The sequence below is a fragment of the Cottoperca gobio genome, chromosome 14, assembly GCF_900634415.1.
Source record: "Cottoperca gobio chromosome 14, fCotGob3.1, whole genome shotgun sequence".
Taxonomy (NCBI): Eukaryota; Metazoa; Chordata; class Actinopteri; order Perciformes; family Bovichtidae; genus Cottoperca; species Cottoperca gobio.
In genome coordinates, this window is record NC_041368.1 from 6,428,504 (window position 1) to 6,442,757 (window position 14,254).

Sequence of the window (14,254 nt, forward strand, 5' to 3'; positions counted from 1 at the left end):
TTTCAAGTGTTGAAAAGGAAATTCTTCCATATTTCAATTAGGTCTTGTCTTTTAGCATTAAAGAAAATTCCCCACCTCCTACTCTCTCTCTCTCTCTCTCTCTCACACACACACCCTTGCCCATACATGCATACAGTGAGTGTGGGGCAATAGATCGCCTCCCTCCATTCATGCTCTGGTCACATGGCCTCTCCTGTCAATAGTTAACTGCAGCGGCTTGTTTCAGCCCCTATATGCAACTTGTGCTAGATAGAAACAAGGTCACAACATGTAAAAGGAAAAAGTATACTTTTTTACATAATACAAACATCAGACGGCATTAAAGAGCTGACTACATGAACTATTCCTTATTATAGATTATGATACATGAAACCAAAGCTTAGCTTCAACTAACTAAATATTTGGCCAAACTAGAGAATGATATCAGTGACAGGTTTCTATCTCTCCCTTTCTGTGACAGATTTCATCACTTGTACAAGACCTCAGAGAGTTGTCTGTGTGAGTTGAGGGACAAAGCCAGTATTGTACTCTCTGCAATGTAAACTGGGTTCTTGCTGTAGTTGTGCCAAACCTGGCATGCTGTAAGTGGGGGGATGCAACTGTCCATCACTATGTAATTGTTCTTGACTTCCCTTTTGGGGTTTTTTTCTTAACTTGGTGGAAATAAAGCTTTTACGGTCTGTATTGTCCAACAGCAATATTCACACTCATAGTAGACCAGATACAATGAAAGGAAGAAATGTATAGATGAATTTTTTTCTGTTTAAACAAAACATGGAGAAAGCGTATTGCAGAGTCGTGGCTGGCTGCGGTATTGTTTTGTTGTCTGTGAGACTATAGAGTTGGCAGTGGGGGAGAAGCGAGCTGAAGGGAGACGTGTGGTCACCATGGGCTCTGTGCAGGAATGGAGACGACAGGGACGCATCTAAGTAGCAGCAACACAGCTTCTCATTAACTCTTGTGAAAACCTGAAAGAGTGGAAGTGGAAGAAGCTATCATTTCGCTGGAAGATAAATTCTCTTCACACAATGTATTCTTTACGGTTATAAAACGGTCTAAAAGTGGCCTGTGTGTATCGGACACTGCTGTCCAAAGCTGTGCTATTGAGAGCCATGTGCATACACATTTATATTACAACCAAGCACTGCAGAATTTGATTTCAGCGGTGAGATCACCACCAGAGGAAGGATTAATATAACTATATGCATGCTGTTTGGGAGAATATTAGAAGGATTTTTATTCTGAGCTCATGTCTGACTCAGAAAAAGAGCACATCTAGTTACTGGTTCATTAAGGCTTTTTTTTCTCAAGCCAGAACGCCCACGTAGCCCATATGTTGGCTTTCTTATTTTTGCTTACCTAGCAGAAGGTGATGCAGTAGTAGATACACAGTTATGGGATTATGAACTCCAGTTGTTGATCACCACAACTCAAATAATCACTCATTTAAAACAAATATTAGATTTTAGACTACTTTTTCATTTGTATTCTTTTACCACATTTAGTAGGGAAATTCCATAATGCTGTTATGTATTTAGATGAAAGTGATTTTATATGTATTTTCTAAACTTGATTTACTAATGAAACTTGGTGAGTTCTAATGAAATGTAGAAATATATTTTGCCATCTGAATTTCCCATAAACAGGTTCCAATATGAATATATTGAATATATGCCATTAAGCCTAGACCTTATTAGATATAAGACAGAAATTGCATGTTTTATGTTTTTGCATTATATGCAGGTCAGGGCGGATGTAGAGATTATTGTCAGTGCTGCTGTTGCTCTGGGGGAGGAGAGGCAGAGGTTGGGGTGGGGTTTGTTACATAATCAATCAAAGTCAATGGTCGTCTATGGAAAGTATAGTTTGTGACGTATTGTATTGAAAGCTGAAAAAAACCCTCATTCTTCACTGATCAATTAAATCAGGCATTCATTTAAAATGTGCTTTTCTATCCTTACTGCAAGTAGGTACATTTGTTTTAACCCAGCATAAATGCAGAAAGAACATCTGTTGCGAGGTAATAAATACATATATTTGTAGTGTAGGTCCATTTTAAACTGCTAAAGTGAAACTGACATGGTTTTGAGGCAACCCACAATAGAGGCATCGATCAAAATTCAAAGCTTTTGCTGCTTCAATTTTAGACCAGATAAATTTAGCAAACGTAATATTTGTGTTTTTAGTGCTAAAGGGATTGTTGGTTGGCATACAGAGAGCCTGTATAAGCAAGGGATCCCGCATAAATGATGTCAAAAGAAGATACTTTATGTCAAAGTATTGTGATCAGCAATAAAGAAAAACATGAGTAAGAAAACTCAAACCAGGAGCACAAGTGACAGACAGATGATTTATTTATTTAATCAAATCTGGACGGTCAATGCTGATGGCCCTTTGAGATAATAACATTTAAATACATTGATTATATTCAGTTTTTTTGTCAAAGCTGACCGAATCAGTTACTTTCAGTGGGCTTGTATCAAACAGACTCCCGATTAATGTTAATGTAGCTCTACACAAAGCAGTAGCCTCTACACTTTTTTTGGACTACCCTAAGCGTCTTTTATGTAAGTGAGTAAATTCTAAATTAAAACTTGAAGCCCTTGGCACGGCAGGTGAGCCAGAAGGTTAATTTAAGAGCTTGGCTGACCAACTTCGATTTGGTGGCCAATTCTGAAGGAGGTAAAAGGTGCTCAGTCATGCTTCTAAAGCTGAGCTGACACAATAAAAGGCAATCAGTGTCTCTCTGTCTGCAAATCCGATGCTGTCTCACCCACCTTCTGTAGGTTGTGTCTGAACAGCCCGTCTTGTTGTTTCACATTAAACCGATTTCACTCCAGAAAAGGATTGCAAGTGGGGCAGGTCCGACAGCGTTACTCTCTTTATCGCAAACTCTCTGCCTCTCTTTTCATCTGTCTTGATAGTTTTCTCTTTTTGTCTTTATGTTTTGACATGTTAGTGATATGTGTGATGTGCAAAATGTAGCATTAGATGGTTGTTGAATTGTTGTTGAATATTGTAAAAAAAAACAATTAGCCTATGTACATTAGATACAGTACTAACAGTCCAGTCGTTATGTTTTAACATTGAGCTTCTTGCTGTGCTACTTGTTATCGGCAGTAAGAGAAATGACAGCACTGCTGTCTTCTTCACCGTTTTGTTTCCCCTGTCAATTTTCTCCTGAGCTCATCGAGTTGCCTCACAGCTTCTTTGGCGCCCAAGCTTTTGTCTTAACAATGCAGAAGGCTTTTCCACTGACTGCACTTTTTCCACTTGAGCTGTGAGCTGACAACGATTTATACCAAACTAATAATCCATCACGTTTCCTTGGATTCTGCCCCCAAGACAAGCAACATTCTCACCAACAAAACACATGACAGCATTTCTTCATTTAAGGATATCAATGACTCGTGGTTATGTAGTCACAGATTTATGATTGAGTAGATGATTCCAATCACAACAGTCTTTTTCATCTCGGTAATGTTCCCAAGTGTGCAAACATGACCGACCTCGATACTTTTTCAATTTGGTAATTCGTTGTAACCGCCCCTTCACCTTTCCCAATGGGACAGGCGTGTGCATAGTCTGCAGAGTATTCGAGCGTGCAGAAATAGTCTTTGTGTATCTTACCTTCAAGGCAAGGCAAGCTCATTGATATAGCACATTTCAGCAGCAAGGCAATTCGAAGTGCTTTACATAAAACATCAAAAGCATCGAGACAAAATGCAAAGGACATTCAAATACAATTTTAAAAACCTAGAGAATAGCAAATTAAAACATGTTAAAATATGTATAAAATACTAGAATAAAAGTTACACTGCAGTGTAAGAAATAAATAATTATATCATTTAATAAAAGGCAGCAGCAAAGCAAAAAGAGACTTTATTTAAAAGAACAGCGTTGCAGCGGACCTGCAGTTTTCTGGGCGTCTAAATATACGGAGCATAGAAACTGAGCGCTGCTTCTCCATGTTTAGTTGTGACTCTGGGGACAGAAGGCAGACCCGTCCCAGACGACCTCAGAGGTCTGGATGGTTCATAATGTAGCAGAAGATCTAAATGTATTTTGGCCCTAAACCATTCAGTGCTTTATAAACTAACAGTAGTGTTTTGAAATCAATTCTTTGACAGACAAGAAGCCACTGTAAAGACCTCAGAACTGGAGTGATTGATCCACTTTCTTGGTGAAATTACTGTTTTTATTAATGGAGTTTTGGTGGTTTTGAAGAGAGCATAGATAGATATAACGGTGTCTGTTATCAGGGCTGCATGACGGCACAAGTAAGGAGTGAAATATACTGAATATAGTGTACACTTTAATATTCTATTCATTTATTTGTAGCTGTATAAAGTAAATGTTGCTGCTGCACCTGTCCACAGCAGCTTAGCTTCTGGGCTGTACTTCCTGTCTGTTTCTCCAAAACGTCATCTACTGTAGAGTACACTGACTATGGATAAGTACCTCATACAACCCCGTTTCAAACAATCCAAACTATCCCTTTAAATTTCTTCTCATCGCTTATGTCAGGAATGTTTTTAATTACTTCTACAGTTAACAGTCTGATGGGTCTAGGCAGCTCAGTGACCCCTATAAGCCAGTCACCCTGCACCACCACTGTGCCGTCCTCTCCGTGCTCATCATCTTTCAAGGTGTAAGGTTTACTGGTATTGACGTTCCCTCCCCGGGCCTCCTGCTATGATAGGCGGGGTGCTTCCTGTCCTGTCCTGTCCTGTTGAAGACTTGCTGGAAAGCGCTCCTCTGCATTTGAGGTTGTGTGTGTGTTCACGGAGACCTGATGTAAGGGGAGGCAGGACTTCACGTAAACGCTAAGTGCAACTGACGAAGCAGGCCAGCACTTGTTATTGAATGTACATTTGTGGCAGAGAGAGCAGAGTGCGAAAGAGAGCACTTCGTGTCGAACACGTTTAATGAGTCTACAACACAAACACAGAGACAACTTCAGTTCGCCAAGTTCAGTGTTTCCAAAGATGGGAGGGGGGGGGGGACGAGAAAAGAATGCAAATTGGATTGTTTTCGCTTCGACAGCGGCCAAATTGGATTTGTTGCTGGGTGTTTGTTTGATTTTGGAAACATTTAATGGCTATTCTAAGCCCACATGCTGAATAGACCCAGCTCAGGCTGACCTAGTTTGAAAGGTTCCTTTTGGATGCATCAGATCAACACTGTCTCCATGAGACTCTCCTATGTCTGTTTTTGTTGTCTGCTCTGGGCTCAAGTTATCATAAACTTAGCATGTATAATGATGTGGCTTAAAGCTAGCATCAGGGCTGCCCTCAGACCTGTGCTAAGAGCAAATGAGTTGTTCCGAGTGCCGACACCAGGTGCAGGAATAACTCATCACATGAGATGGAGGAGGCACGTGACGCATGCTGGTTCACTAGAGTGAAGCTTCACCCTTCCGCATGTTTCAAATACAAACAAGAGAAGTGGAGAGCCATTTTTATCATATGATTCCCATGTGAATATGTGTATAAAGGCTGCTCTCTAGTTAATCTAGTATAGAAGTATTGCTGATGACTTCCTCGCTCTGTTTTCTGTGTTGTTTGAAATAAACATGTGTTGCTGCCTGTTCTTGATTTTTATCACTTTGTTTGGGAAAATAAAATGCCACCACACTGGTTGCACCAGTCTGTTACACAACACATGGCTGCCTGCTGTGTCTTAAGTCTATCAAGGTTATGAAAGCCTTTTTCATTTGCAGAATGATTTGTTGTCAACAATGTTGGTATTGGATTAGATTTATGTTTAGGGCTTGACGGGAACTCTCCAGAAGTCTGTCAATGAGTGTAGTTCCCAGCAAAGAGTATTTTTCTTATCTCTTTGTCTTGATGAGACTGTCCTGAAGGTGTTGTAAAAACCGCCCTGTTCAACCTTTAGACCTTTTTTGTGGCAGTCTTTCAGTTTGTGAAGAAAGATAATCGCACAACCCTACTTCTACCGTGCTGCAATGCTATTATACAGCCTACTGTGACCTTTGACCCCACACTCCACCGCTAAAACTGGAAACGGTCTATTTTTATGTCACACAATAGTAGTTCAGCTGGATAATGAGTGATGGGCCTTAGCAGAATAAAGTATCTCAACTGATTGTGTTCCTCAGAGAAGAAAAATAAATCAATATACAAATTATTTATTTATTATAATAAATAGCTCCTAGTGGAAATGTCATGGTATCTCTGCACACAGCTTTGGCTCTCTGGTTCACGGCTTTAGGGGGCTTTAGTGCTTGTGAAGATGCACTAAATTAGTCTTATGTGAATTTGTCTATTGGGTGGTTTTCCCCTTACTTGCATGACTCGTCCCGTGCTGCTGTTCTCTACTTCTTCTCTAATGGAGTAAAACGTACTGAATTGTGAATGCATTTTGATAAGCTATAATGCTTCAGGTTTTCTCCGTCTCACTGTCCTTCTGTTTCACTTTCTGCCTGCCAACTCTCCCTCTGCTCCTCCCTCCTTCTACACTTTTTGTGATCACTGGTCAACAGCCTCAGTAATGAGGATGAAAATGCATTGTGACAGGCAAAATGGTTTGTGTGTCACAGGTACTTAAGAGATGGGAAAGGAAGGATTAAGAGGAGAGTGCTTTGTTTGCTATGGCTGCATTACATCTTTTGATATATTCTTTTTTTTTTACCACATACCAGTCTTTTCAGAAAAATAAAAGGAGGCACAGTGGCCTATAACACAATCTAGCCTTTGTCTGTGAGACCTGAGACAAATCTAATTTCTCAGCTCTCTCGGCTCATGGCCGCTGCCTTGTGCTATTGATCTGGCTCACCACTTAGCGCTTGTCTACCTTTAGCGGTTTGGCATCTTTATTTTTATCTCTTACCTCTTCTCTACTGGCGACTTGTTTTGCTGGTCCATTTACACCAGTTCCACGTGAGTGAATGGGTGAATGATTGATGAACGGGCTGTAGGACAATAATGTCCCATGCATTGTGGAGCTTATATAACAACCCCCTGCAGGGTTTACTGGCCTTGAATGTGATCATGTAGGCATGTACACATGCCTGAAAGTGCTGCGTGGGTGTATGCACACCCATTACTATGAAATTTAAAGGCTTTATGACCTATTTTAACATCATTTGTATTTTGAATTGTAAGAAATGTTATCTTTTACATGTTGGCCTTATCAAGAATCAACAAAGTAATAGCAAACAGCTCTGTATTTTCAGTCTTCCTTGACTACCCAAGAACAAAAGCATATAAAAGTAACTGATAATACCGGCGATATGAAAATAGGTTTATACATGCAAAACGTTTTGAATCTTTTAAATATTTTCTACAGAAAAACAAGAAGGCAAAATAAAATATAGCTGTTAGAGTTAAATTAGCTTATACACCGCTGTCGCAAATACCTTATTACATGACTTTTGATCAAAAACTAACCGTCGACAACTTTGCTAACACAACAAACATCAAGAAGATGCAACAATACAAGATAATATTACTAACCTGCTTCCGATGCCCGCCCGCTACCGGGAGGATGCTAGCGGGGAGCAGTGGCCGGAACCAGGGTCCCTGCCAGCATCCCCCCCGCCCTGGGCCTAAACACGTCCTCCTCCCATCCTTGGCACATCTGCTAATGTTACAAAAACCAACACTTCCACAGTGATCTAAGCTCCCGGTCCTGACTTACTAAGCTAACGGCTAACTAGCTGACGGTAGCTACAGTTAGCGAGTAGCATTATGTTAGCAATAAGTAAAGCCTTCTGTCCATCAGGTAACTTCGTGTTGTAAAGCCTTACGCCTGACGGAGGCCATTCATCCCGATCAATGTAGCATCAAAGTGTTTTTAAAGCCATTTTTCAGGTTAAATAGTTACTTTATTTTTGCTTTAAAGGATTACTTCATTCACCTCTGTAATGATCATTTGTATATCAGTAACTTACTCTGTGTTACCTTGAATGTGTGACGCAAACTTTGTTTTTCACTCGTCCCTCCCTGGTGTTTGGGAAGTAGTGAGCATTCGACTGGATAAATGAGACTTGGATTATATTGCACAAGTTGTGTGAGAGTTTGTAAACGGATGTTTTGATATAGTTCTGCTGTTGTTAAACACTGTGTTCTTCAAGGTAACACAGGGTAAGTATTTGATATACAAACAGTCATTTTAGAGGTGAAGTAATCCTTTAACATGCAAATATCCAGTTTGAATTTGCACTGTGGTGAGAGAATCGTGTGTAGAGTGCATTTGCCAACTATCTTGCTGCTGTATTTTCTGGACTGGTTGCTTATCTGTGCTGTGCCATTGCTGTAGGCGTGGCCAGTATGATGGTGGGTACTGGCCATAGCAGTACAGCTGGTGCCAGCACACATAAACACACACACAGAAACACAGAGATTCACAGCCTGAGACTTCCTACAGTTGGAACAAGATCACAGTCTGGTTGCTCTGCTGTTCCCTCTTAAACCTCAGTAAATCAACTTATTTTCCCCCTCCTAACAAATGACTGGCATAGCTTCCCCTTCATGTTAACCTCGTTTCTGAATAAAGAAGAGCCTCTCCGCCAGTGTGTCTGTCTTCCTGCCTGAGAGCCTTTCACTCCAGGGATTCAGGCGAGTGTGAAGTAAAGATCATTGGTCTAAATGCAGCTGATATTTAACTTTAAAAGCTGAACAGACCGGTGATCACAGCTTCATATTCAAAGTAATGGACAAAAAAAGAATGATTCACCTGTCTACAATACGGGCAAAAGAGCCGGTGTTAGTCTTTACAGATGAAACAAGTGTTTTCAGTATTTTAGCATTTTGACAGCTTTATTGGGGTAATGCCGTCTCTGTGGATAATCCCAGTTAAACAGCTTATAGGAAGAGCAGGGAAATATGCACACGCATAGTGTGAGATATGATGCGTTTGCTCTATTACGCTTTTTGTTCGAAAAATAGCCAAAATGATCTCTCAATCCAATTTCATCCTTATTATAAAAAGCAGGCTTCACACGTATACTTAGTTTCCTTTAAAAAGCGGCTGCAGACATTTAACAGAAAATCCCACAATATGCTCGCATTGATCCACACTATTACGTATGAGGATTACTTTTCATCGCATGGTATCATAAATGCTTTTATCATGGGCTGTGGGGGTACATCAGACAAAAATAAGTTTTAGATCACAAGCTCAATTGTAGCTGTGTTAGAAATATCTGAATGCAACTTCTTGTTCGTGTATTGAATAAAATGTACTCCTTATTACAGGGCAGAGTAGATTTTGTAAGGTGTTTCAAGTTTAGAGGGTCAATATTTCCTTTAATACATAGACACAGACTGATTGTTACAGTGCTGTGCATCATCTCTGTCTCCTACCAGCCCCGCCCTTATCACCCACGCCCCCTCCTGTCGGCCCCCTGAGCAAGACATCAGGTGACTGGTGCAGCTGTGCCTGGCAGGGGGATCTGTGTCAGTTTGTATCAAACCCCTACAGTGGTGGACAGCCAGCTGACCTGGTTGGAGTTTAGTCTGCTCAGGCTGCAGCAGGCTCAGCCCAGCTGTATCCTGAAGGGAGAAGATGCATCCCATCAGTGCAAAGCTTGCTTCTTCTCATCCAGGGTCATGATTTATATTTAGGTAGAAAGTGGAATTTAAATTGCTTTTTTTATTATCAGGTGAAAAAAAACACATACTGTGGTTTTGGCTACACTGATGCTGTCAGGTTACTTCTTGCCCTCAACTGATGTGGTGTTGGTTTTATGACTGCGCGTTCTCGCTGCTTTCTCAGTGTCTGAGTTGGTAGGGTGTTTATCATGACACTCTATCTGCAGGTTAATCATTTCTGGCTCTTACTGTACACGGCTTTAGTACTGATATTTAATTAATGCCAACTTATAGTGTTTACATTTTTGTTTTTATTATCCTCTAACAGTTGTTAAATTGAGTCTGATTTATGTTTTTTGCAGAAGCTGGCTGCAGAATGTCAGAGTGCAGGCTACAGTGGCACGCTGATCCCTTACAAGTGTGACCTGTCCAACGAGGAGGAGATCCTTTCCATGTTTTCAGCGATCAAGACGCTACACAAGGGCGTGGACGTATGCATCAACAATGCCGGATTGGCCCACAATGAGCCCTTGCTCAGTGGAAAGACAGAGGGCTGGAGGAACATGATCGACGTGGGTGGATCACAATAGCACAAATATAAATGCTTTAGGCTGAAAACAAGCAGGAGAGAAACATATTTATTTAGAGTAGGGATGGTTAGAGTTTTCCACTTCCGTTTATGTTATATTGATTTTATGGTTGCCCTACTCAAACGGCAAAGCAGAAGGAGGAGTTGAAATGGTTGCCCAGTGTGAGTGGAAGTGTTTGTAGAGCTTGTGTTGTATAAAGAATGAGAGTTAAGGCAGAAATGTGTGGACACATGGGGCTGCACACACAGATCCCCTCCCCTCACAGAGGCTGCTTCATTGGCTCTGAGGAGAAGCCCTGGCACAGCAGAGGCCCACTAATGAAAGCCAGCACTATTTCTCTTGTTTAGACCTTTACATTCTGATTTATTGAGCTCTTGACCACTGAAGACCCCCCCTGCTCTAAAGTCTCTGCCTCCAGAGTCCTGCATTCGTAACGCTCGTCCATCTGTTGTCATGGCAGCCTGCATGAATGTGTACAGCAGTGTATTTTTAGCCTGTGTTTAATCTGTACGCTGACCTTGTTTGGTCACTTCCCCCTATCTTGCCACCACGTTTGCTTTAATCTGCCCGTCTATCCATGTCACCGCGGGAGCAGGTTATAGGCTACAAGCTGGACAGGGACAGCAGGTTCGGCTGGTCTAACACAGTGACCCAGTGAACATCAGTCAGTTTAACTGATTCACTTTCATGATCACATGGCAGTAAAACAGTTCAGCAATCTTAAATATCCCAAAATCAAAAATAAATATTTTTCTCTTACCTGTAGAGCTATTTATTAATCTAGATTGTTTTGGTGGGAGTTGCCGAGTGTTGGAGATAGCGGCGGAGATGTCTGCCTTCTCTACAATATAATGGAACTAGATGCACTCGGCTTGTGGGGCTCAAAGCGCCAAAATAATACATTTGAAAAAAGTCAACAGCAATGTCTCTTTCCAGAAATCATGACCCGGTTACTCAAGATAATCCACAGACCTTATTGAGCCGTTTCATGTAGGAACTATTATTTATTGTTTATGTTTTGACAGTATTACCGCCTAGAAGGAAGTGTGCATCTACTCATGGACGAGGGTCTCGCCTAAATTTACTAATAGCTAATATTACAGTTCAGCGGAGGACGCCATTAATGTTTACATCTCGTGCTGTTGCAAGCCTCTCGTCCATGAATTCATGCTTCCTTCTGCGGGGTGATATTGTCAAAAAGAAAATAGTTCCTACCTTTTAACAAGGTTTGTGGATTATCTTCACTAACAAGGTCTTGATTTCTGGAAAGAGACATCGCTGTTGACTATTTAAAAAAAGAAAACAAGCCGAGTGTGTCTGGTTCCATTATATTGTAGAGAAGGCAGAAGTCTCTACGGCAGATATCTCCAACACTCTGCAACAAAAACAATCTAGATTGATAAATAGCTCTACAGGTAAGAGGAACAATATGTATTTTAGATTTTGGGGTGAACTGTTCCTTTTTAAGTTCTGCAAATGTTATCAATTTACTAATGTTTATTTTTTTCACAGCGCATGACTTTGGCTAGGTGTGTTTTTGTAATGTAGTACGTGTATAGATTGATAAGAACATGCTTTGACTGAAGTTAAGTTGCTGTCTTCACCTCCCCCGCAGGTGAATGTCTTAGCCTTGTCTATCTGCACCCGTGAGGCATACAAATCAATGAAGGAGAGGAATGTGGACGATGGCCACATCATCAATATTAACAGGTAAGCTATATAGACAACCTTTGAATCTAAGAAAAGGTTCATCTGAAAATACCTCAGCCAATTTGTTCAAGGCAGGTATAAAGTAAAGCCCATTGTTGGCCCCACCTGGTCTCTGCTGGACCTGGAACGGTGTGAAGAACTATTGGACTTATTACAATCCTGTTGTTGAGTTTGAAGATCTATTAATTGATTTAAAGCTCAATTTTTAGGAACTGTTCTGGGCCTGTAAAGCCCATTGAGATACTGTGCTGCATATGATATTAAACCATACGAATAAACGTGACCTGATTTGTAAGTGAGCAAAGGCATTTAAATAAAGCACAAGTCAGAAAATGTATCGCAGTACCTTTTTAATTAGGGTTTGAATCAAGGTTGAGCTACAGAATGTGGTTACTAGCTCATGCACCTCTCCCTTTTCTACCTGTTACAGTATGGGGGGGCATCGAGTGGTGCAGAGTGCTGATGAGCATTTCTACTGTGCCACTAAATACGCTGTGACTGCTTTGACTGAGGGCATACGGCAAGAGCTTCGAGAAGCAAACACCCACATCAGAGCCACAGTACGTTAGTTGTTATCATTCGTGTGCAGGTTTTTAATTTGGCATGTGCTATTGCTCACATTTTGGATCACATAAATGACTTTACTTACAGTATTCTACGGAAGCTCTGAGAGGCAAGAAAAAAAAAAATATTCTGTTAGCAAGTTATATAACATTACTGTCATGTCTTTCTTTTGGCTAGAGATGTATTTTACTCTGCGCTACTCGGACACTTTTAGTCCTATTTAGAACATGACGCAGTGCTGCACTTCAGCCTCTTGTGGTCAAAATGATTATTTTAACAACAAAACTTATCCTGATATCAACACATCTTTCACCTGGTTTCACTTTTTTTTAAACACAAAACTTAAACTTAGAAAAATTGTCCTGGCAATGTTTTACCTGGCTAAACTTTATCATAGATGGTAAAGAAAAAGAAGGAACTATGGGTAGATTATCCTGGCAAAACCCTTTTTTTTTCATCTGTTATTAAGTCATAAACGCAGAAGAGGAAACAATTAAGATCAGTGTATCTAGATCACCAGAATTTAGTTTTCTTTCTCACTTGCCTCTCAGGGTTTCTGTAGTATGCCCTTACACTTTCACACACTCCTGTTTAAAGTGTGTTGTCAGGTGTGTAAGCAGTAAATTCCTAAAGCATTTGCCTCCCCTGCAGTGTATATCTCCTGGAATAGTGGAGACTGAGTTTGCTTTCCGACACCACAACAGCGATCCAGAGAAAGCGGCTGCAGTGTATGAGAGTATGAAAGTAAGAGTGCGCATTTGACCGTCACAATATGCATTCTACAGAGTGGAAATACCAGAGTACAGTTGCATCAATAATTCCTCTTTTCTCCACTTTCCAGTGTTTGAAAGCAGAAGACATAGCGAGTGCCGTCACATATGTCCTCAGTGCCCCTCCTCATGTCCAGGTAATCTCGCTCTTTCTTTCTCTAGCTTTTTCAATCATCAAATGCATCAGTGTTGAGTGGTGGTTGGATTCTGTATTCATCTCCTTTTATTTGTGTCACCAGATTGGAGATCTGCAGATGAGGCCAGTAGAGCAGGTGTCATAGCAGTGAAACAGGAAGCTGCAGGTGGAGCAGAGAGACAGCAGCCATGGTGACTTCTTAGCGACCTCTGCTGGGCACATGTGGGGAAGGGGGAGGGAGTATCAAATCAACTACAGCTGTGTTGGATCTGCAGGGAGGTGGTCAAAGAGGGCTGGAGCCTTAAGGAGGCTGTGCGAGGAAATGAAGGGCGTGGACTTTGTAAAACCACTACAAAAATACTACTGAATGCAGCAACCTGGTATTTGTGAATTGTTGAGCCCAGTACTGAACTGAGCCGACTCCACACTACAGTAGGAACAAATAACAAAGGAGAGAGTTGCTGCTGCTGTGCTATGTGGTCATCTGCACGACCGTCACTTCAGAGGGAAGAGTATGCCATTGATTGCACATGTTTTTGCTTTTTCTTTGCTTTTGTAGGTCATATGACATATCTTTTTGAAATTACATGGAAAGAGTAACTGCTGTTTATAAGAATTACATTTTTTCTTTTTGTTTAATTTGTTTTATAAATATTTTAACTTTTGATCATAGATAGATGTGGTCTCATACTCACTAACCGTAGACAGTACTATGTCTTACCCACTGTAACTAACCTTAAGCAGTCCATCCTGCCACCTTCACCCACCGTATGTTTTCACAAACACATTCAGTTCCCCTTGTTTAGAGCATCCAGGTTTCAACCCCATATAAGGAATCAGCAGAAGTGCAGGTGCCCTTGTCTGTTAAAGGGATAGTTTGGATTGTTTGAAGTGGGGTTGTATGAGATACTTATCCATAGCCAGTGT

At 40.9% G+C, this 14,254-nt stretch overlaps 1 protein-coding gene across 1 annotated transcript in view; it reads left to right on the plus strand.

Annotated features, from left to right (window-relative positions):
* dhrs11a (dehydrogenase/reductase 11a) overlaps positions 1-13,999 on the plus strand; it is a 16,372-nt gene extending 2,373 nt beyond the window's left edge. Inside the window, exons 2-7 of the mRNA XM_029448174.1 lie at positions 9,920-10,129; positions 11,763-11,857; positions 12,288-12,417; positions 13,073-13,165; positions 13,263-13,328; positions 13,431-13,999. Coding sequence (XP_029304034.1) covers positions 9,920-10,129; positions 11,763-11,857; positions 12,288-12,417; positions 13,073-13,165; positions 13,263-13,328; positions 13,431-13,472 — 636 coding nt within the window. The 3' untranslated portion in view covers positions 13,473-13,999. The remainder of the gene's footprint in view (positions 1-9,919; positions 10,130-11,762; positions 11,858-12,287; positions 12,418-13,072; positions 13,166-13,262; positions 13,329-13,430) is intronic.
* The last annotated feature ends 255 nt before the right edge of the window (positions 14,000-14,254 follow it).